Source organism: Nyctibius grandis, chromosome 4 (genome assembly GCF_013368605.1).
Source record: "Nyctibius grandis isolate bNycGra1 chromosome 4, bNycGra1.pri, whole genome shotgun sequence".
Classification (NCBI taxonomy): domain Eukaryota; kingdom Metazoa; phylum Chordata; class Aves; order Nyctibiiformes; family Nyctibiidae; genus Nyctibius; species Nyctibius grandis.
The window spans coordinates 44,116,267-44,140,442 of record NC_090661.1 but is presented as its reverse complement, the minus strand read 5'-3'; the positions used below and the strand labels follow the sequence as shown (position 1 = coordinate 44,140,442).

At 40.1% G+C, this 24,176-nt stretch overlaps 1 protein-coding gene across 1 annotated transcript; it reads left to right on the top strand.

Moving 5' to 3' along the window:
- The first annotated feature begins 83 nt into the window (after window positions 1-83).
- LOC137662029 (uncharacterized) lies at window positions 84-23,125 on the top strand. Its single transcript, XM_068397902.1, has 8 exons — window positions 84-180; window positions 11,440-11,561; window positions 12,629-12,767; window positions 13,624-13,745; window positions 15,474-15,584; window positions 19,865-19,971; window positions 21,332-21,422; window positions 22,900-23,125. The coding sequence occupies exons 1-8, from the start codon at window positions 84-86 to the stop codon at window positions 23,014-23,016; spliced, it is 906 nt and encodes a 301-aa protein (XP_068254003.1). The 3' UTR covers window positions 23,017-23,125.
- Window positions 23,126-24,176: the final 1,051 nt, after the last annotated feature.

Sequence of the window (24,176 nt, the reverse complement as noted above, 5' to 3'; positions counted from 1 at the left end):
GCGGCAAGCGGTTTGCGCAGGCGCGTTGCGAGGCCCCTCCCGCGTCAGGCGGCGGCGGCGCCCCCCCGCGGCGGCGCGGCGCGATGGAGCTGGAGGCGGCGCGGCGCGCGGTGCTGGCCGCCGTGCGGGGCACGTGCGCCGCCGACCTGCCCCGCCTGCTGCACTGGATGCGCAACACCAGTAAGCGCGGCCGGGCCCGGCCAGGGCGCTGCGCTCCGGGTGCTGCTGCCGCCGCCGCCGCCCGGCAGCTGGCGGGGCCCCGCGGGCAGGCCCCGATCGCGCGGGGAGGCCCGGTGGGCGTCGCGGGCCTCAGCCGTGCCCCGGCCGGGCGAGCCGCTCCCGGCGCTGCGGCCTGGCTGCCCTGTCCCGTTACGGTGCTGGCACCGAGCGGTCTCCGGGCTGAGGGGAGCCGTGCGCGGGCGTGGGGCGCTCCGCTCCCCGGGTGGGCGTTCGGCTCTGCCGCTGGCAGGAGGCTGACAGGGTCCGCCTCGGCAGGTACCGGCCGGCAGCCCCCCGCCCCAGGCCGTCCGTTACGGAGCCGCCTGGCGCGCTGCGACCCAGCTCGGCCTGGTCGGGCGAGTGGGCTGCCCGGGAGCGGGGCTGCCGCCGGGAGCTGGCGGCGCAGCAGGCGTAGGTTGCGGTGCTGGGGGAGGCGGGGGGGGCTGCAGCCGCGGTGCGGGCAGCCCGTCTGGTGCCGCCCGCCCGCTCCGACTGAGCAGGGGCTGCTGTGCCTGAAGCTGTCCGTTGGCACGGGCCCGCGTTTCTCAGCAGGCCGTCGTGTCCGTCTGAGCTGGAGGTGGTGGCATGCTGAGGGTTGCGAGCGTCGTGGCAGAGGTACCAGCTCACGGTTGCTCAGCCGGCTGTACTGCAGAGACGGGCTCTCCCGGCAGAAGAGCAGAACAGACCGCAGGGGTGGGAGCCTCTTAAACTCTCCAGCGTGAAACGTCAGAGGGCACACGGAGGCACTCTGCCCCTGGAATATCTAGAGATTTCTAGACGTTAGTCTTGTCTTGTTCCACTTCACATGTGTTCACAGCAACCTTTCAGAAGCTTGAAAATAGCGGGTTGAGCTAATTTGCAAACGCTGCTTTCCCTGCTTCATGTCATCTTAAGTTAACATAGCTTTCTGTTTACTTTCTTGTTTGTGCCTCTATAATTTCATCAACATGCTGCAATCAAGCATCTCATGACAGATGAAGAAAGGAAATGTGGGTCAGTGCACAAGCTGTTAATTTGCAACTGAACAAAAAGATGACATGGAAAACCTGCATAGAGGCAGTGTACTAAAGCTGTAGGCGCATAGTGCTGTGCTGAATAAACTTACGAAACGCTGCTTAGTCTGTGGGTATATTTGCATTTTGCCATTGCAGATAAGAAACTTGAAGGCCCCCCAAATCCTTTGATCCAGTCTCAAGCAGCCAATAAGTGTGTCCTGTTTGTTAATTGTTGCCTGTTGGGATGGTAGACATACTCCCTGGTTATCATGTGTTGGGTGGGAAGAAAATTGTCACACGATACATTACTTCCCCAAGTCGTGCCCTGTTGTGCTAGGGTTATTGTTCACGTCTTTTGTTCCAGCACCTCCGCTTTAGGGTAGAAACATCTTCATAAGCAAACACATTGCACAAAGGCCAGCTATGACACCTAGAAATTGTCCAGCTATCCAGGTGTTTAGAACTGCAAACTCAGTATTGCACTGTGGTTTGCAGCTCCCGCGGCCACTCGGATGGAGAGAGGCAGGAAAGATTCTTCTCTGGCAGCACGGCCACTCTGCTGGCAGTACGGGAGAGGATCCATCTGGGAACACAGCATTTCCCCTCCTTGGTGGGCATGCAGCCCTCCCACCCCAACAGGCTCTTTCCTAGGAAAGACATTGCCAGGTGTTTCAGAGCACTCGCGAGTCCGCCTTCACGACTAGAGCAGAGATGGGACTCTGTAAGACTCAAAGGCTGAAGTTCTGTGGGTGTCGTTAGGGTTAAATGTAACTAAGCATTCTTATTTTCTGTGTATGTGTGTATATACATATGTCTACACATACGTGTGTATAGACATAATGATAGAGCAATGTGTTATAAGCAATATTTCATCCTTTCCTTTTTGAGTTCTTGTCCGGATGCAGCAGCATGCTCTGCTTGCTAAACAATGCCTGGGTTACTGTAAATAATCTTGTGAGAAGTGGCTTTCTTCCATCCTATGTGCTCTAATTTAAAAACTTCATAGAATTTCATATGCAATCATTCATGTTACTTATTCACTTAACATATATCGTTACAGCTCCTTCTACACTATGTTAGCTTGTGCAGTGTGCATATATGGCTTTCTCAGCTTCCTGATTCCTTTACAAATATAGTAAAGCACATGGGAACTTAGTAGTAAAACTTGAAAATGCTAAACTGTTTCAGTTAGGAAACACGTACTTACTATTTTCTTCCACTTTGATTCTATGATCGTGCTTTACCTCTACCATAGGAATTTTTAGCCAATGGCATAGTTTATGTAGACTTGCAAAAATCCTTTGTCAATAACTTTTAAAATTTTTCTTTTTATGCTACAGGTTCCAAAAATTCTCATAGTTTCTGTGAAAGACAAATACGCTATGGTTCCTAGCCTTTATTTGGTTATATCGCAAATATTTTTTCTGAATTTTTATGATCTAGATCCCAGCCTAGGTCTTTCAGTGAAAGGAAATATATATTCTTGCTTCATATTTACTCTTCATAATTAAGATACAAGCTAAAGTGTGGATCAGGTTCCAAATTTTGAACTACTTTGTGCTTGGCACACCTGAGCAATCTGTGTCCTATTTTTATATTGTTTGCATCAATGCCGATTGCTGCTGGTTCACTATGTACATCATCTTAAAACTAACATAATTAGTTTTGTGGTTGCCGTTCAGTGGCTTTTTAGCTCATATGCTGCAGAGAACAGAGTAGACAGGATACGGAGGGCAATCGGGATCAAGCAGCTGAAGTAATGAATGTAATTTCATCTCTCTAGTCTCCTTGACAGGCCATCTTCAGAATATTTTTTGGTTTAGGTTTCTTATAGTCACTATCCATGATATTTTATTGTCTTTGTTTACAGGCTTGTGCTCTGATAATAATTTATACTTTCTTGTTCGGAAAAAAAATGATTATTGTTAATGTCCTGGCTGGATGCTGTTAATTTATTTTCTGAGAAATGAAGTTGCACTTTGGGCATCTGCATTGTTTGCATTTCCTTACAGTTTGTGCTTGTATTTTGCCAAGTGCTGATGCAGTATAAAGCTATAGGTAACCATATTTGTTCCCGGATGTGTCATTTGGGACATGTGTGACTTAGGCTAATTTCATTTCCCAGATTACTACATTGGTGGAGAAATTTAGAGCCTATAGAATTTGGTCTCATACTACTGCTTGTAGAAGTTACCAGTTTCTGAATCTGTTTATTATGATGATTTAAGTAAAAATATTCATGTTCACCCAATTTTTGTGCTATCTTGCGGTGTTGCAATCTCCCCCTCTAAGGTACATATATGTGTACATGTAGGTATATGGTAGAGGAGAGGGAATTAGAAAGCTTTGTACCTATCCGTAAGAACTTTTTGTTGTTATCCAATTAAGATATGTTTCATTGTCTCTTTGGCCATTAACCTGTTCATGTTTTTCCACTCTGCATTTTCTGAATGGCTGTGTCCTTCTGCTTTATCTCCAGTTTTCTTTTGCTTCCCTCTGAGCGAATACAGGACTGGAATAAAAGAGGTATCTCTCTTTCTTACTGGTTTTATTTTCCTGCACCATTGAACAGTAAGTAAGCAGAGGCATTTGTCCAGCAGGTCACATTCCTTTACCCTTTCTGCAATTTCCCTGGAGTTGCAAATATTTTGGGCGATGTCCCCAACACAGCACTCTTGATGACACTTCTCTTTACTGTATTGTTTCTCTGAGTTGCTTCTGTGGCTGCATGCTTACAGTAACTTTTACTGTGGGTTTTTTTCCCCTCAGAATTGTGGCATTTGAGTAATTATACTGCCCATTGTAACACCTAGATAGTGCTGTAATAATTAATACTCATTGGACAGAGGATAGTGAGGAGCTGGTACCTAGGTCTCTGCTGCTGTACACTGAATACAGCTAGGGAATTTAGGGTTCTCTCTGTTCAGAGAGAAAACAGTTTTATGGGAGATGCTAAAAAGTTACCAGATCTCTGTACCACACAGAAATAAAAGCCTAGTCTTTGGCAATACAGACGTAGGAAAGAGTCAAACCTCTGATGAACAAAAGAAAATAAGTTGTAGGGATGGGGCAATAATGTTCTGAATGAAAAAACTGTAAGCAAACAAGGATAGGATAAATGGAAACAAAAATGGCATCCTCACAGACAAGTTGTTTTTCTGTGGTGTGTGGGTTTTCCCCCACGCCTCCTACTGCCATCCTATTCCTGTTTCTGTCAAGATGTTGAGCTTATAGTTTTACTTCCAGCTGAGGAGGACTGGGCATGATTCCAGCGTTAGCTATAGTCAGGCTTTTTTCCTACCTCACGCCTCTCTCTCAAGTAAAGTGTACGTGCAGCCTTAGAGTGGTTGCATAAAGTGGTTGCCCTTTAGGATCAGTGTTGTCACAAAGACAGCCTTATTTATTCATTTAACTTAGTTGGTGTTTTCTGACTCGCAAGCTGTATACATGGAATGTTATTGAGAAACTTTTCCATGGAAGAGCCAAATGACTTTATAGTAAAGCAAGTTATCTTATCTAAACTAAAGACTCTTGTGTATGTGGAACTGAGAGAATGTTGAACAGGTTCTCACTCTAATGATTTCTGACTAATCTTCCTTAGTAATTACGGGAATGTAAGTGTATGCAAGATGCTATTCATTTTCTTCTTTGTATGAATACAGAGTAAAATAACCCGTCATACTTTTTTTTTTTTCTTCTTTGGTATTGCAAATTTTAGAAATTCCAAATCTTTAGGTATGATGGAAGAAGGCATTACTGTTCTAAGGCGGCTGCTTAGCAACACTGCTTTGCTGTTTCGCAGTCAGCCGGCTCTTCCCACACACTGCAGTGAAATGTACGTAATTTCACAGTGCCTTGCATTCCAGCTCATCTTTTGAGTTAGTCTTAGATCTCAAAGAAAATGAAATAATAAGAGTTGGAAAGAATAACAGGAACCTTTGGTGTCTTAACTGAACTTTTTTATAATAGGATGGTTAATGCTTTAATATCCTTCTGCAATAACCACATTTCTGAAGTTCTGGCTAAGAAAACTTGGGTGGAGCCCAAGAGCTAATTCAGACCACTTGGGGAAACCCTCCTGAAGATCCCCCCTCAGTTGGGTCCCAGCATTTGATATATAGCTTCTATATAAATGTGTGCGTGGTCATATTCCATCTTGCTCCTCCATTGCCCAAACTCTTAAGAATTTTCAGTAGCAGGAGAGGTTGCATTTGGTAAGAATGGATGCTGGAGAAGATAAGCAGTGAAAGCAGAATTGATCAAGCTGTCTCTATGCATGAACAGAGATACAGGAATCAGAGGAAGTAAATACAGGAATCCTAATTTCAAGTTTGAGATTGAAGTCACCAAACTACTTACTGGCAACTAGTGAACACTTTTGCTGTACTTAGAGCTTTAATGCAGATTACAAAAGCCTATCTCTTGATTCATGTCAGTGAAGGACAGATAAGGTGATAAAAGACCCTTTATGCTTTTTCATATGCTGTCATGGGGCCTAAGATAGATTAAAATTTCTTTTTTCAGCAGGACGGGCTGTTGTAATACTAGCTTTTAAATTTTTTTCAATCATGTAACAGTAAAGTAAACCAACCTTAGAAACTTTTTCCATTCTTTGCATTTCATTAGAAACATTTAAATATAAAGCTAAGATTTCAAAAAGTGATGTACTAGTCTGAATTGCCGATTGTTCATACAGTGATGTATTACTCAAAACAACCATTGAATAATAAACTGTTGCAAATCCTCTAAGTTAAGCAACATATAATTAAGTACAAATTCATTTTTTCTTGTGGATTCACTTGTACTGGGAGCAAACCATCTTTTTAAGATATTGGCGTGGGATTTAGTCTTGTGACTTGAAAGTTGAGGGCAGTCAATGCTGTAAGTTTGGGCTTTTAACAGGCGGTGAGGGAGGGGTGTCTGACAAACTTAACCGGACCATGGTGGTTGTGCTGCTTTAGTACAGTGTTCTGTACATGGAGAAGAAACTTCTTATTGTACTCTTAGGAACAGACCAAGTTTGCCCAGCTTTTTCTATCATGTACTTTATGATCTACACATTATTGTGTTCCCAGACGTGATAGCTAGAATTGTCAGGTGATGATTTTCACAAGACAAGAATAGGAAATAGTATAAGAAAAAACTTGCCTCTCTTACAAGAAATGGTCTTTAATGTTTCCTTTCAGTACTATTGTCGCTGCAGGTGGAATTACAGTGGTAGGAGTCTCTTTAAAAGGATGAAAGCATGGGTTTCTGCAATGTAACAAGTATAGTATGTAATTTTTTTTTGCGTGTGAAAAAGCAATTTAGTATAAGGCTTCATATCCAAATTGGTAGAAATGATTTATCCAAGTAAAATACCCTTTCAGAAAAGATCAAAGTAGCGTTGCAGAGCCACATTAACTGGAATGTATTTCTTTGTTAAAATTATGCCATACCAAAAATCTTTTCCACTACTCTGTTGTTTGGTAAACTAAAATGGGATGTTACCTGTAATTGATGAATCACCAACTTTGGGACTTGACATTAATTGCCTTTGTTGTGACAAATGATACTGCTGCGAGAGAGAGGTCTCAAGAATACCAAGTACTTCTTAGTCACTGAAACTTAATAATGGTGGGGTAAACTAGTGATTGTAAAATAGCTATGTGACTTACCTTGTTTAAAATTTAACTTTGAAGCTTCTTTCAATTTCTGAATGTAGAAGACCTAACGAACTAATAAAATAAGCTCTGGTTATATTCCTGTTGGAAAAAGCTGATTACTTTCTACCAATAGCTAAGTATGCTTAGGGGTAGAAATAGTATTTAGAGTTCCTGAAGAAGTTGGTATACTGAGGTCACAGATTGTGGCCTCAAATTGTTTAGCCAAAAAAGGAGATAGTAATGTTTTAGAGATACAGGACATCCTCCTTGACCTGTTTGTTCAGTATCATTAAAACTCACTGAATGATTAAATTAACCTTGTATTAAGTAACATGGATGTTAATATTTGCATTTTACTTTTGTGAGTCTGAATATGTATCTAGAAAACCGTAAGATGCTTGCTATTATGATTGCCTTTTCTAAATCCCCTTCTTTCCACGTGACATGTTATCTTCTGTTGTCATTTGGAAATCATACATTGCTTGTCTTCAGTCACGTATTTCGCAGCGCCAGGATGTTTGGATGTTGGTATAGTGGTGCTCTCTATCCGGTGTGAGGCTTTCTCATGTTTTCCTAGCTTGTCTTATATTTGCCATAGAAAGACTGAGCAGCACCAGGTGTTAATTAGGCTTTTTGCAATGTGTTAATTAAATTTTATAAATGCATGTTAAGTAGATCCAGTGGAACCGGTTTTCGAAGTAAAATACAAGCACTATACACTCAGACTTCCTCCATAAACAAATGATTGTGATTCATCTTGTAATAGTTCATGAACTGTATGGTTCTTTCCTGGTTTGTTGTCTGTTCAGTGAACACAGGGGTTGGCTTGCACACTCTCCATTTCATATATACAACAGGCACTAAAGTGGTATCAAAAATAGTTTTCTATTTTTGTTTCTTCTTTGAAGATCCCTTGTAAGGTGATACTGAGATTCTCGAGAGCGAACAATTTGCTAAACACAAGGATGGAGTTGATAAAACTGTACTGGTCTGGGGCAGAAATGCCTATTTTCATATTTAGCACCCGTGTTCTGTACTTGATGGCCATCTATAAATATTTACACGCTGTAAAAGTAAATGAGTTATTGTGGTAGCTGTTGCTGTTTCTTGCTTTGACAGGAATGAGGCGACTCTGTCTGAGCTCAGTCACAGACTATACACGCAAGCACAGCGTGTTGCATGCACAGCTTCTGCTGAAGCTGCCATTTTGTCATCTTGGAAGGAGTGTGTTCAAACATCCTTCTCTTTTTTTTTGTTCCTGCGTGCTTATGCTTTACAGTACTGATAGTTGGGAAGGAGCATTTCCGTTCGTCATTTATTTTTCATTATCAGTGTTCCAACAGTTTTTCGTTTGAGCTGCGTGTGTGTTGCAAGATTTTCCTTAGGACCTGTTCCATACAGAGCATCCACAAGAACTCTTCTTTGTTGTATTTTGTTTCATAAGAATAGCTCAGAGGGCCCCGTGTGAGATGGTCAGTGTTGTGACAAGTATTGCACAAATGGAAGTCAGGGAAGGGAAAGAGTATTCTGGACGTGAGGAAGATGAGTGTGCTACCTGTCTCCCGCTGAAAGTATTCATGTCTCTTCTGTAGAGCTGGGATGCTGAATAGCCTATAGAGCTGTCCACCGCTCACGTTGGCCAGAAAAGGTCACCCAGGCCGTGAGGGAGGAGATCCCGTTGACGTACCAGCTCTGGGAGAAAGGGAGCTGAAGTTCTGCATTTGCAGTGTGATGTGGCTGGCCTGGTGGTCTATGAACACTTCCTGCGTTTCATTAAACACTATATATGAATTTGATACTCTTGACAGGCAGTATAACAGCTGGATGAGCTCTCTTGCATAGTAATAGTATTGTTTTAAAGGATGTGCCAGATGTAGGGGCTTATTGCCCACAGGCACTGGTCTGTACAGCTGCTAATATCAGCTTTCTACTGTCTCATTCTGTCTGTAGCACGATTTTTCTCCTTGTTTCCTCAAATGTTATCCACCTCAGCAAACTCTGGCTCCTTTGCACTCTGAGGGCCTGTCATGGTGCTGACGGTCCCAGTTAAGCAAAAGTTAAATCTGTCCACCTTCCCTTCCTGTAATCTCTGGGTTTACTTCTGTGCCATGTCACACCCATAGAAATCTTCCCTGAGCTGATCAGAAAAATCACTCACTGCTTCTGGGATGCTCGTAATGAACCTACAAGTTCTTGGATGAACCATGAGGTTAACAGAAGATGGCTTCCCATTAGAGGTTTCAAATTAAAATGCTGACAAGCTGGAGCTGCTGCATTGCACCTGTTGTGTTGCTCATGCTGCTGCTGTTGCAGCTGCCGCCTCTATCCCTCCTGTGTTCCTCAATGCAAAGTCTGCGTCTTTTTAGGAGCTGAGGTTCTGGAGAACTTAACTGTGAGCTCTTTGGAGCAGCAAATTGTCTTCCTGTCATATAACAACTACATATGGTATTGTGCCCATTATATGCCTTGGAGCGTTACTGCTATACATTTAATAAATAATATACCAAATATATGTTACAGGAATCCAGATTATTTAAAGTTTCTGCTTCTTACCGTGGGGGATTCTGGATTATCTGTTGGAGTCAGTTTTGGGACATGTTGAAAGAACCATTTACATTTACACTTTAACAAGAGAGTGTCTTGCAGTAATGAATGAGAGTTTCTTTAATCGTATTGTTCTTGCTACAGTGCTTAAGGAAAAAGCATTTCAGAAGCATTTCATAGTTAAAAGTTTAGCTGGTCTCTGTTTCTTATACTAGCCTTAAAATTGATCACTGTTTCTAGCATTGCCTGTGTTCCACAGGAAAGATTAAGTATATTAGCATAGAGAAACTTGTAGCATGTTTTATATATTTGTTCTGAACCTGCTTGCCATCAAGCTTGTCTATACTAATGTTCCTACCTGGGACAGCAATGCTAACAAACATTAACTTTTCTTTAACACCTCTAAGAGCTGTCATATCTTCTTTTGGTGAGTGATATACATATATGTTAGAGCCACATTCCCTGCCCAACATGGTGGCAGTCTAAATAGAACAAGAAACAAACCAGAAGGGGTGGGGAAGAGAGGACAAACATGTCTATTTTTAGACAAGAATCAATAGACGGGTTTGGTATATTTTTCAGGATTAGATTTGTGGTTGCTTTTTGTTGTGTGGTTTTTGTTTCTCTCCCAGGTATGTAGTTTTGACCTGAGATGTGCCATTGTTTAGAACCAGTTCAGTGCCCTCAGAGCAGTGAGATGTCCAGACAAAAATGAATTTCATCTAGTCCTTCTTTTGAGGAAAATGTAACAGAAAAGGAACAGAATACAGGCATACAGCAGATCTCATGCTGAATGTCAGTTAGGAATATCATGCTCTCTGGGAAGAGAGATAACATGAAACGGGCGTGTAAGCAGGATGTTGGCTGCAAGATGTGAAAAGACTGGTTAGTGTAAATAAACCTTCAGCTGGATTAATGTGTCTAGTTCTCAATACTGCAGGTCATAAAGGATGAGAGAGTCCAGAAGATCCAGAGGGGAGTGAGGAGAATGATCAGACTCCTAGAAAAAATGCAGGAAAGGGCTGGATAAGTGGATCTTGTTTCTTCTAGAAAAGAACACCAGTGGGACACCTGATAAGTCTTCAAAGCAGTAAAAAGTTGCTATATACAGGAAAGGACCAAACTTTTCTATTTCCATTGCGAGCGGGACAGAGAGTACTAAATTTAAATTGTGGCAGAGGAAATCTAGATCCGTTATTAAGAACAGTATTCCTTTCTAGTAGTAAGTGTAGTCAAGCACTGGAGTAGGTTGCTAAGGGAGGTTGTGGAGTCTCCAGCATTAGCTATTTTTTAAAAGAATAGCTTGGAGAAGTAGTGAACACTTATTATTGATTCAGCCATGGAAGAAGAAAGGGTTGGTGACTTCCCAGGGTTCCCTTGGTCTTTTTTTCTAGGTGTCTTTAAAAAAAAAAAAAAGGTGTTAAAGTAATGCAGGGATATCCTGGAAAAATAGCAAGAATTTGCAGTGTGGCTTTGCAAAAACACACTGGTTTACATCCGTTCCTATTTTCTTTCACATTTTAAATATTTTAATAGTTTAAGTCGTGTAAAATGCATTGTAAGTTGAACTGTTGAACTGTGCATTATCCCTGATTTTTTTGTAACCACTTTATTAGAAAGATGGTATGTATAAAAAGAAACTTGTATTAAAAAAAAAGCGCGCCTGCACTCAGGCAACTATGGGTTTTGTAATTTCTCCAATAGTTCAAAAACATCTTTGATGTTTTTATATCTTAAGCTGAAACAGTATCACTTTGGTGGCAGCCCAGACCATCATATGTGAGTTATAAGTTTATAAATATGAAAATAATTTGAGATTTCAAAAAAGCGCTACGTTTGTTTTAAGTGGCAAAGTTATTACAATCCAAATCTGTCATTGGCTGGAAAAGTTAACAAAGGCTGAAAAATGCATTTCAAATAAAAACCTTATCCATCTGGTATTGTTTATGTCTTGCAACTGTATTGTACTGGTCATCACTTAGTCCACATGATCTACATATGATTGTTCAGGGGTTTTTGTTTGTCTTGATTTATAGGTGACTTTGATGAGTTTGTGGTGAGTAACAATGATGTTGTGCTCAAAAATATCGCTGAAGATTTGCGGAATCGTTTACCCATCGAGGCAATGTTTAATTCAGAACATCAAGCTGTTCAGAAAGTAAGCTAATTGTTATGGTCTCCTTTTGCTGAACCACATCATTTATTTGGGGACTATGCTGGTTTCAGTTTTAGTAGTAGTTCATAATAGAGAATCTCAGTTTGGTTCTCAGGTCTGTTGCTGGATGATTGTGTGACACCAAGAAAATCGCTTCATAGTTCTTAATACTTTGATCATAAGTTATTTGGCATAGCTTTCATTCTGTGTGTTATGGCACCTGTCACAGTGATTCTTTAATACTAGCTCCATAATAGATTCTTAATAGCCCCCTTTAAAGAAAACAGAAATGCCGGGCCAGTGTTTTGCTGTTGCCATAATGTGGGCAGCTCAGAAATGATTTCCAGCTCTTTTCAGATTCTGATGGCTCAGAAAGAGGTGGGCTGAGAGTCCTGTGGGAGGGGAGAGCACCTTTTCTACTTGAGCTGTCAGTATAAGTGGAAAGTTTACACATTTCCCAGAAAAGTGGGGTGTGGCTCTTAAACAGGAAAAGTGGATTGGCCACATGCAGGAAGCCTGGGAGAGGGAGGAAAGAGGAGTGGGAGGATAAAGATTGTACTTCGAAATGAGGTAGGCAAGCATCCCAACTGCTATGCTTTTGATTGAAAATGACACCTGTGTTAATCAAGGGTGTTTCTAGATTGAGGCATAAGGCATGAAGTTGAATATTCAGACAGTTGAAGCTGAGGAGCAAAATTGCCCTTTCTCCTAAATTTGTTACATTCTCATTAAAGTAGAAGACAAAAAGCTTCCTTTACCCTGTACCTCCTCTATAGCCAAGCAAGCGCTAAGGAGACAAAATTCACAGCAGGTCTCCTACTCAGCTATCCAAACCAGCTTGCTTTCCTTTGTCAACTTCCACTTACTGGTTATTCCAGTGGAATTTGATGATCCAGTTTACATGCAGGATTTCTATGGTTTAATTTTGATTTGTAACTTTTGAGTAGGGAAAAACTTGGATCTCGGGGATTTTGGGAAAGGTAGGATGGTGGGATAATTAATTGTGTAGCAGTTTAAGTGAAATTAAGACACTTAGTTATGCCTTTCTTAGGTTTTGTTCCTCTTCTCAGATACATCAGCATCCACTGCCCATGATTCATGTTGATGCATTCCTTTATGATGATGATTTTGTTGATTCATTGTGTGAGGAGGGGAAAATGAGTAGGAGCTACTGCACAGAGTGTGGTTCATACAAGACTGCATCTTTAGGTAAGTGCTCTTTTGGGAACACAAGGAACAAATTCGGTTTAACTAAACGGGTTTGTGCAGTGACTCAGCTGGACAACACAACATCCAGCTGATGGAGAACTTTGTCCAGACTGGTGTAGTACACAGGCCAGAATTATTTCCCGTAACCAATGGAAGGAGACTCCCACACACGTAAGTAGAATTAATTCGCAGTGTTTGAGTGATGCTAGTTGCCCACAAAAACTGGGCAGGGAAGAGGCAGGGCTATGTACCACTGAAAAGGAAGATGCAAGAGGAAGACAATACTGTAGGAGTCCATGCAGTAGCCTCAGTCTCCTCTCACACTAAAAAAGCAGTAGAAAGCACCATCTGTCTTAAAGCTTGTGTGTGGTGTGGTACAGATCAGTGCTGTCGCCAGTGTAGCACAGGCATTGAAGGAGGGATGGTTTGTATGGAGAACATTCCGTTCCTTAAAACCTTGGAGTTGAAATTCAAGCTATTAATATGTCTGCCCATAAAAAGGTTTGCATGAATTGTGTTGAGCCTTAGGTACCATGTTTCCTTTTTCATTTAAACAATTCCAAGTTACTGTTTTTTGTATTCCTTAATGTATGTCACTCTGCAGAAAAAGGTAATTCAGTTTCATGAAGGATTTAAAAATTCTCTGTTAAGGGAAGGAATCCCCAGAATTGAGACAGACTACTTCGCAGGCTACCTCCAATCTGCAAACCCTGGTTTTCCAGGGTCGCCAACACTAGTTCGGGCAGGAAACCGTACAGGTTTTCAGTGATAACTCTTCAGATTAATATTTCATTGGTTAATAACACAGTAGTTAGTACTGCCCACCCAACACCTTTGTTCTGTTCTTATTTCCCAGAGTTTATTTCGCATTCCTTTTCCCTCATGGAACTGAAGTTTCTTTATCAACATGTACTGCCTGACCTGACAGGAAAGGTAGTGGTTGACGTTGGCTCCAGGCTTGGTGCAGTGCTATTTGCGGTAACTTCCAGCACAGGAATTCATGTTTTATTACTGTGACAAACATTTTCCCTCTTCTCTAACTGCCTACTCTCGTGACTCCATCTTGGGCGGGTCATTCTGAGAGGCACCTCTGATCTGACTCTCTGAACAGTATGCTGTTTACTAGTGATTTCAGTTCTTGTTCTGTTCCTCACAAGAGAGAATAGAAATGATCTTGCTTATGGAGAGGAAAACTCTGTTGTCCAACAGAGTAGCATATTGCTGTCACACATGCTGCTCTTTTGCTAGTTCCTGCTCTGTCTCTCCTTCGTAAGTAAGTTTGTTCTTTATGTCTTGACCATGTCTATATATAGATTAGTTATGTTAAATTCCTTTATGAAGCTGACAAACTGTTAAATTATACAAAGGAAGACTTTGATATGAATTTGTCTCCAAAAACATATTGTCCTGCTCTGTGTTTTAAAATGCACATAAAATACTTCATCGAGAAACTTGAGTGCAATTTTGATTGCTTTTGGCATGGCTGGTACAACATATGGCCAACAGCAATGCAAAACACACATTACAACTTTCTTACAAAAGTCAATGGCTGTTAAGGGCTCAATCTTGGAAACGCTTGAGCATGTAATTTTACTCATCTGAATAATCTAATTTTGGGACTACTCAAATGAGGAAAGTTACTCCCATTCATAAATATTTGCAGCATTGGGTCCTTAAATGGTAACACGTCTGCTAGCCTGAATTTGTTTAAAAGTACTTAAATGCTTGTATTGTTACAGTAGAAGATAGTCTCAAGATAAAGCAGGGGAAATGTTTTAAAAACAGAGTTCTCCTTTTTAATCATATTCTTGGCTTGTATTGGGGGAGGGGTGACTTCACCTTCACAGGTTGCTTTTGTACTCTCCGAGTTGAATGGTTTCAGAAAACTTTAATAATTGGATTGTAGTACATAGATCTCTTGGCTATTCTGTATCTTTAGCATTGCTTGTTTGCCATTGTTGGCAAAGTGTAATTATGGTGTTCAGTGGAGACAGTGGCACTTGCAGCAGTATCTTCATTAGGGCCCTGTAGGCTCAAGTATTGTACTTTTTTTTTCCCCCTAACATCTCCAACAACTTTCCCAAATCTCAGTCCGAAACGGAACCATTATTTTGGACTTATTATTAAGGGATAATTTATCTTTTTTCATATGTACCTGTATGAAGCACCTGAAAATGACAGTAATACAGTACTTAGAGGTGCTGACAAAGACTTTGTACCAAAATATCCCATTATATTACTGGTACATTGTCTTTTATTTTCACTCACTTTGACTATGTGTATGTCTCATGGTTCGTTTTTTTCTCTTGCTATTTTCTTCTTCCATTCTCCCAAGAAACAAAAACGTGCAGAGTATTTTCCTTTCACACTATTTTTGTAACTTGGTTTGTACTGCTTTTTTGCTGCTTAGACCATTTTCCATCTGTTTTGCAATTGAAGTGAAGTTGGAGCTTTCCTTTTCTTTTTGTTATTTTGACGTGTCTTTTTGGACCTCTTTATTAAAATTCATGAGACGTAAGTGGGAATTGCCAAATCGGGGGCTTAGCAGTGAAAAACATGTCATGTCCACTGAAAAACATTTCTCAACTTGCTCTTTTAAAATGCTTTCTTAATCTTACCCTCTGATTTATTTTTTCCATTTTAATTGAAATTTTTGAACTTGTTTTAAAGGCATCACAGTTACTAAATTTCCTTTTCCTAATGTAGGGTTATCTTTATAGCTCAGCATCCCAACTGTATGGAGTAGAAATGAATGCAGACTTTTGCCAGTTGCAAGAAATGATGATTACAAAATACCAGTTCATTGACAGAATAAAGGTAACTAAATACATGGTTTAGTGTGTATATTTTTAAACACTGTGTACTAGGTATCCTGTTTATGTGAGCGGCGGGTAAATCAGTATTGTGAGAAGTTTCTGCCTTTGCTTGTTTTGGTCCTAAACAAAGGCTTTGCATTAGGTAAAAAAAAATCTCATAGCAGAGAGGAAGAGGAAAATTATCAAAATATGATAACATGTGTTGAATCGCTTAGCCTTTTTCCTGAATGGGCTTACCAACTGGCTCACACAAAACATATTTTAGCTGTTTCTCCCAGTGAAATCAATGACATTATTGCCACTAACTTCTGTGAAACTGAGTGTATAAAGAGTTTCTGTCATGAATAACAAAGCTAAATGTTTAATTAATGTTAGCAGAAAGATGTTTGTAGGATTTGCAGATTTGCATCTAAGAATGTCTAAAGGACTTATGGCTATTGGTATTTCCTTTCTTGGAATGTCAGTGCATATGTACCTTCGACAAACAAAATGAGTTTCAAACAACGTGATATCATTACGGGAACGATTTCCCTAGTCCCATTATGGAAATAACTTCTACTATTTTAATGAAGAAAAATATTTTGTTTTTCCTTTCTGGGGAATACCATTATTTTGTTTCTGGCAAAAGTTGGTAAGTAGAATGTGCTGGGTAGAATACTGACTTTATTCCTGTGTTGCATGCGTGTGCCCTTGCATGGAGTCACACAAACTGCTGGGTGTAGTAATTTCTTGGGAATTAAAGTAACAATTTTAAAGTGGAAAGAAATAATAAGCATAACATTTAACACAGGGTAAGCAGTATCATTGGGTTGCCCAATTGAATCCCAGTTGCTGCCAGTTTATCCATAACCTTTGGGTTTTGCATATGTTTTGTGTTCATAACACATGATAGTGACGCGACTGAAAGTGCAGTTAGGAACTCTCTCAAGTTAATTCAGTGGAGCTGGAGATCTATATGCATGCTTTTCAGCCTTGTATATTCTACATTACAAGCCTTTTTGTTTTTCCTTCACACCTTGTAATTCTGCTGAAGTATTCATTTCAGAGCATAAAGATAAGAAGATAATATGTTTTCAAAGCAGTGCCTGAGGACTTAGCTATTTGAGTCTCATTAGATTCTAATTTGGTCATGTGACTCCTTTGACATTTTCACATTTGGTCATGTGACTGCTTTGAACATTTCAATCTTAGATTTTTATTTCACCCCCAAATTAATCCTCTCTAGAGACACATACCAGCTTGAAAAATAGTCAGAATCCAGTTGCTGATAGTAATTTATAATACAAATGTGAAAAACTTTTAAGACACCCTTCTTAAATAACAATTGTTTTTTCAGGATATTCTGAATTTTTATTAGAGTTTGTTCCCAAAGGACAGCAGGGTGGAATGATACCTGTAGTGGCTAAATCTCTGAGTGAACCTTCTGTTCTTTTGGTCAACATTTGGCTTGTTAAAGTACATAGAAAATTGCTCAGCAGCTTTTGCCATTTGAGCAAACACTTAGATGCTGGGAGGAAAGTAAACAGTTCAACAGATCTTAGGAAACTTGAGACCTCAATTCAGAAATTGCCTGTAATGATGAAAGGCTTGGTGTGTATTCCATTGGGCAACAGGGCTGTTTTAAAATCAGTTGCTGCCCCCTCTGTTGTGCCAGCACACAGCCAAGCAGGTCAGGGAACTGGTCCAGCTGAAAAAGAACCCAGCAAAAAATGGTGTTTTGGCTGGAGCAATACCTGGATCTGGCTCATGGTGCGGTCATGCATGCTTATGTGGTCCCATGTTCCCCAGTAGGAACGAGGATGTGTTTGGGGAGAACGGGGAGCTTAGGTCACTTTAGTCAACACGATCACCTACTCTGTAAATGCAGACTAATTTTAAGTTAAGGTTTAAGTGTTATTCAAGTCAAGGAAACATCAACACATGTTCCAAGTTTCCCAGTAGTTTAAGCATCTTTCTGAATTGAGGCTTAAAATATTAGGACTGCCATTGGTAGGGCATTAAGAAAGTTTAGTGCTAATCATGACTTCTTGTGCTGCAAGAAGTCTACTGGTGGAACAGTCCACCAGTCACTTGTGTTTGGATTAAAGGACTGCTGCTCAGGGTTTTTTTTGTACAGAAATTCTGTGGTTTTGTTATTTTTGCCCCTAGAAAATAAGAGAGTAAAGTAAAATGTCTCCTTAGTCTCAGAAATAGTGATCCAAATCCCACTTACAGTCTGGGAAAATCTGTATACTGATAGACGAGTTCCGGCAGATCTAGCTGAGGCATGTTTTGCCCAGCTGTCTATTCTGCCCCACTGCAGAAGACTGTTGTCTGTGTAACAGGGCAGCAGTCAAGCCTGTATCCATATAATATCTCTACCACCCCAGTTAATGGTCTTTCATTTTAATCTACAGTTAGGAGTGGCTTTATGCAGAGGACATGAATTGACAACCAGGACCCTACTGTGTTTAGGACTGCTGATGGTGGCCTGACTGGTCTGTCTTCTTTCTCTGCTGCCTGAATGCTTGAACTTCTTAATCAGCTCCTGTACTGCTACAGTTTACAGTGCACTGTTTTAAGATAAATTATCACCAATCTTAATTGTCCTAAAAAGCTCTAACTTTCATGAACTAGTGGAAAAATAGTTCAGATGTCCACACACTAGAGGTGAAAGTAGAAATTTGACCAGTCATTCTGACAACTAAACTGTCCCTATTTCTCAATGAGATAGAACCTTTAAACACTAACCTGCCGGTTCTGGGTAAGATACAAGAACACAGTTGCTTCTTTTCCACTCGCTACAGGCAGCGGTGAACAACTTGGCATGGTAGTTTGTTTAAGGAGATAAAGCTGTTTGTTTTACTGATTTGAAGCATTTGCAGAGAACCCATGGAATATAGCCCTCAAAGATGAAATGCTGTGATGCCTGATTTTTTATGAATGGTAGAGTTTTGTTTCTGTTATTACTGATATTGAAATATTTGGCTATAATTGCAATTGCTATAATGCATTCTGATAGCATGAATCAGAGTCATAAACTGTGGCAACTCGTCATCTTTTCTGCACTTGAACCCTTACATGTTGCAGGGATGGTAGTATGTGTTTCCTCTGTCAATCAGAACAGCATGCTTTGTGTGTTCGTTATGAAGAGGAATACATAATTTACCCTCCCAACAAGTATTGATATATTGTTAAGTGGGCAAAGTGTTTTTCAACAGATAAGTGGTTTTAATCTTCTGTACTAACAGTCAGCTTTCCTGTCAGAATTAAGAATTCCTTTTTACATCTGTCCAGTGTTGGAAGGATTTGACAAAATGTGAAATGTTGAATCCATCGGGTTAGTATATTCCCAGCAGAACCTAGTAACAGGTTCACACAGGGAAGAAAAGAAGTTGTTCAGATTTTCTGTCCGTTTTCAACATACAGGGATGCACTTTCAAGAAAAAATTGTGGAATGCAAGTAATATTCAGATTGGCTTTCTTTCCCTTATCCCTTAAAAGGATGTTCCTCTTTATGTTTCTTCTCAGATTTAGGATGTGATGTATTTCTCTCTGTTTTAAGAGGAAATCAAACACATCTTGTCAGAGTGTTAATGAGCATCCATATTCTTCTGTCACTATAATCTCACCTGTTTGAAAATGACATGATGTGCTGATATCCTTTTTTGATAGGTGAAGGTAGTTGAAATCAAACCAGCTGCTATGCTGACTGGAGAGACAGTTGTTTAGTAAGGTAAAGCACTGCAGTCCTCCAGTGCCACTGAGCATCTTGCCTTTCCAGCATTCCCAGTCCCAATATATGTCATGAGAATTCAGCTGTCAAACCTGGGTCTGTAGTGTCTTTTCTAGCTATAATCCTTTAGTAACTCACTGAGCCAATGAGATGCCTTTTAATATCCTTAAAAAAGCTTTAGCTAGCTTAGCTCCTTTCCTGAAATCAATGAGCATTTGTGATGGAAATATAGGTAAGTAAAATGTAACAGCCATCACATACATCATCTCTGCTTTTATGGCACACGGTGCTCTAGACCAAAAGTCAGATGTAGTTCATTTCACTTAATGTAATGAATCGAGTATTTTAATTAGAGAAGATAAATCTGATTTTTATTTTTTCTTTTTTTAAAGCTTATTGTGGTTATTTACATCAGTTTTATCTGCTATGAAGCCAGTAAAATACCTGTTTTTGCGACTGGTTCAAAGTGGTGGTAGCAGGTGCTGTATGAGGTTGACAGGCTTCATGGCTACTTGAAGGCTGTATTTGTTTCTTAATTGATGCCTTGTGAAATTTTTCTCCTTCAGGTGGTTCACGCAGACATCTGTACTCAGGCTTCACTTCTTCAGAAGGCTGATGTTGTTGTAATGAATAATGTCTTTGAATATTTTCTTGACAGACAGGAACAGGCCAGGTAAGCTATGTGTCCAAACAAGTAATCTATTTCTTTGGCAATGTGTGTGTAAACTTGTGAGTTATGGAAGACCTTAAGGTTGTGCTTTTTGAAGTCACATACATAAATTACATAAGGAAATTGTTTTAAACTACCTACACTTAATTGTTATACTTAACTGCTAATGTGTTATGGCAGTTGTTTGTTGTTAAACCCACTAAACACTGCTGCTTTGTTTACCCAAACCTTGCCTTGAATCCTTGCACTGATCTGTTAAAATAATATCTTGCTGTTAAAGGACCTGGAATTACTATATCAGCATAAAGCGTAATCTTCAGGAAGAAGACAGGTCACTGACTTGTGGATGTCAGAGCTTTAATAGGGATGCACTGCAAAACATGGTTATTAATGATATTTCTAATATATCTTCATACAGATGTGGTAGCAAACAAACACGTGGCTAAGGTTCTTCTCTTTCAGGTACAAGGCACTCATAGATGAGCTTTTGCTAATCCAGCAGTATCAGTTTAAAATGTAAATAACTTTACCGTTCAAAGTTACTGTGCCTTTAGAACAGGCAGTCAAAAAGAAAGGGTGCCTGTGTCTCCACCATCCCAGCCAACAGTCTGACATTCACTAGCAGTTTCAGCTAAGGTTTGTCCTACTGCCCTTGATACCAGGTGGTAGTATCAACCAGAGAGGCACAGAGTGAATGGGTAAAGGAGATTGCCAGGAGATTTGTTTCCAGGCACATGACTGAGAATTCATTTGATTCTTCAAGAACTCAAGGGTAGTGGTTTAATGTTGCATTAGTACCATGAAGACAAATGACATTTGAAGAATGCTGGAAATTACGTTCTTTTTAGTCTGAATTGACATGCTGTGAGAAATGATCTGACTTTCAAAATCAGAAAAAAGGAATGCTGGGGGCTATATTTAAATACTCCGATTGCTAATGTCAGTATTTTGTCACGACTGCAAAGTATATATGTAAAGAGCAGCTTGTTGTTAAGCTTAATAAAACAGTGTGCCCAGAGACTGGATTTTCTTCAAAAGTTCAAAGGGGTCAAATGTCAATGTTTAATCCTAGTCCAAAGTGAAGGTGTTGACAGTACAAAATGACATGCATGTATCAAGAGTTAAAAAGTTACAAAATCTAACATTGTAAGACCTTATATTCCCTCTGCTTTTAATGTGAAGCTTGATTTTGTTCATACAAAGATATTTGCTTAGATATTAATAGTGACTGATAAGCATGTATACCAAGTCTTTAAGCTTAAGTCTACCTCTGGCCACTAAACTGTAAAAGCGTTAGATTAATTTTATATCAAATGTGGGTTTTTTCCTAAATATTGGTGATCTACTTTTAAATACGTTTCAGAGCTTGGGAATTTATTGCTTGCAATGTAAGGAAAAGAGGGTCCTTATTAGTGACAGTTCCAAGCCTTAAAGAATCGCTCTCAAAGCTCCAGGTAAGTTCCCTCAGCTGGTTTTAGCCAACACATTTTGTCGCTTTCTATGAAAGTGGCAGTTGTGTAGTCGAGGTTAGTTGCTTGCCAGTATTGCTGTGAGGAAGGATATGTAACTTTGTGCACAGATGAAAAGATGTAGGACTCTGGATTCTATTTCTGGGTTGACCACCAACACATCTTCCTGTACTTTGATTGTCCCCACCTGTAAAACGGAAATCCCAGCCTATATCGATAGGCTGCATGAATCATTCTATTATCATGTGTATTATTAACAATACCTTAGCTGTGAGGTTAAAAAAAAGAAACACAAAACGTTAGCAAAGGCCTGTTGTGATGTAAGTTTTGTGATAATCACACCCACTTCCATCAGCCTTGTTCCAAGTATAGGGGTAGAATCTCAGAAGTACAGATGTATTTATAAACTTCTAGAGGCAAAACCGTGAAAAGTTTTCGCTATTTAGCTCTACATTTGCACATTGCCTTGAAACTGTTTTGTTAAGCCAGGGGGAGAAAGGGGCATATTAAAGAAGGACCATCCCTGAGGATACTCTGTCTTCTGACCTGCTGTCAACATAGAAAATGACCCATAATACACCAGTATGAGCTGTTAGAAATACAGGTTAGGGAGAGATGTGGTCTTCCAACTAGCCAAGTGATTACCATCGGGCGTCTTGGATCAGTGACATAGCTTTAAAAATTGCAGTTGGAAACAAACACGGCAACAGTGCTACTTTCAAAGATGTTGAATGCCCTGTGCTGCTGCTGCTGTTCCCTGAGTAGTAACCACTTCTGATGGACCAGCCTCTGCTCTGTGTCCATTCTGCCACTGGTAGATTACAGTTGTTATGTGTATGATGCCTAGACAAATTATGTGGGCTGGCTTTAGTTAGGAAACAAAACGCTGATCATACATGACAAGGTTATGTAAAAAGTGGCTTGCTCGCCACAGTAGTCTGCTTTAGAGAAATTGAATCACATGTTGCCTGTATGCTGATGGGTGAAATAGATCCTCAGCCCCAGGAGCAGCAATGGTGTCATTTGACCTTTTCTTGGAGCAGGCAGTGGCTACACAGCAGCTCAGAAGCCCTTTGTAGCCTTAATACAGTATGCCCTGGGTGTAAAACAAGAAAGTACCTGTAATTCTTCCATGGTACAGTTAGCTGCTCCCTCAACGCTTCAGTCAGAATGTTGCCCTCTGAGCAGGATGCTTGAGGCTTATACAAATGCATATAGAGGAGCAGTTATAACATGCTAGCAAAATATCTAGACTACTGACTGAAATAATTTTTAAGTTATCTTTCTTCTCTCCTATTTAAGTTAAATGGCATTTCCAGAAATGAATTTATCATTGCTGCATAATTTGGAATGACTAACCTCTCTTATTACGTCTTGCCTTCTTAATGTTGTACTGAGCTTGAAACTCCTGCTATGTTTCTCAGCATTGTGTTAATTTAAGGATCTGTTTTCATTGTTTCAGACAGATATACAGCTCAGCCAGTGGGTTGAAGAGATGCAGCTAAACTATGGTGTGTATATGGAAAAGGATGTTGACAGAGAAGCACTAGAACAAATACATTTATACAAGATTCTCTAGTGCCTGGAAAAATTTACTAGTATCCTTGTAATACCATGTATTTTGGGTCTAAAATGAATTTGGATTGATTTGTGTGAATAAATCAGGTTAAAATTCTTATTGTGATTAATCTGAGTCATATTTGTGGTTTGTATTGAAAAAGAGTCTTTTGAAACAGGTTTTCTTACGGGGGCATTCTGTCTCCACAGAGTATATTGACTTTTAACTAGGAGATATCCTTATGGTTTAATTTTTACAGAAATGTTAGAAAGAGTGGCTACATACTGATGCTAAAAGAATTCTTGTTCACTAGCGTTGTGCACTGCTAATGTTTGCTAAATATATCAAACCTAAGAATAGCAAATGATTATTAATGTGAATGATAAGAATGCGTTTAGCATAATGTTACTTAAAAGTTGCAGCACGTTAGAGTTTGCTGGTTTGTTTTGGTATAGACCATTTATTATTATCAGTAATAATATTTATTATTAACAGTATTATCTTTAGTGTTCCTCCTGTGGGGTTTGTGGGTTTTCTTTCCAGGGTTTGCTTGATAACCAGATATCTACTGGCATCAGTTATGAGAAACAAGTCCTTCCATTTGGTTAGTTGACCTTAAGGTGGCTGTTAATGTAAAATACTGAAAGACACTGAGGAGCCGTTGAGAATTAATACAGCAAGTCCAGGATGACAGAACTCTGTTCCACTTCCTGCATGTCTGCTGGGAATGGTAGGAAGTGTAATAAGGGGTTAAGAAGCTGAAAATTCTGAACAGGTGTCACGGCTTAGCGGAGGCTTGGTGGTGGCGTAAAACATTGGAAATTCGTAACAGAGCCTCCTCAGAGAGAAAAGATCCGCATACGCCCACCACATTTATATTTAGATTTTACGTTCTAAGGATGTGAAGCTTTTAGTCAGCTGAAGAATGTTTCGTTTTTTAGCAAACATTAACAATCCAAGTGCAACAGTATTAACTTGAGGAGTTTTGGACTAAGTGCATTGTGAGTTTAGAAGCATTGTTAGTGTCTAAAAGTTTGCTACATGACTTATGTCTAGTGCAAATGGGAAAACTTTAAATTGAATTTCAGTCTTCAAATGATTTAAAGGTCAGTGAACTTGGTAATGTATGCTGTAAGCAAAAAGGAGCAGTGGCCATTAGGCGCTCACTAACATAGTAAGTA

Bases quoted from the DNA above. Each gene is read 5' to 3' on its own strand.
- LOC137662029 (XM_068397902.1), top strand. From the start codon at position 84: ATGGAGCTGGAGGCGGCGCGGCGCGCGGTGCTGGCCGCCGTGCGGGGC. The intron at 11,562-12,628 runs GTAAGCTAATTG...TCCTCTTCTCAG, and splicing joins AACATCAAGCTGTTCAGAAA to ATACATCAGCATCCACTGCC. The intron at 13,746-15,473 runs GTAACTTCCAGC...TTCCTAATGTAG, and splicing joins TTGGTGCAGTGCTATTTGCG to GGTTATCTTTATAGCTCAGC.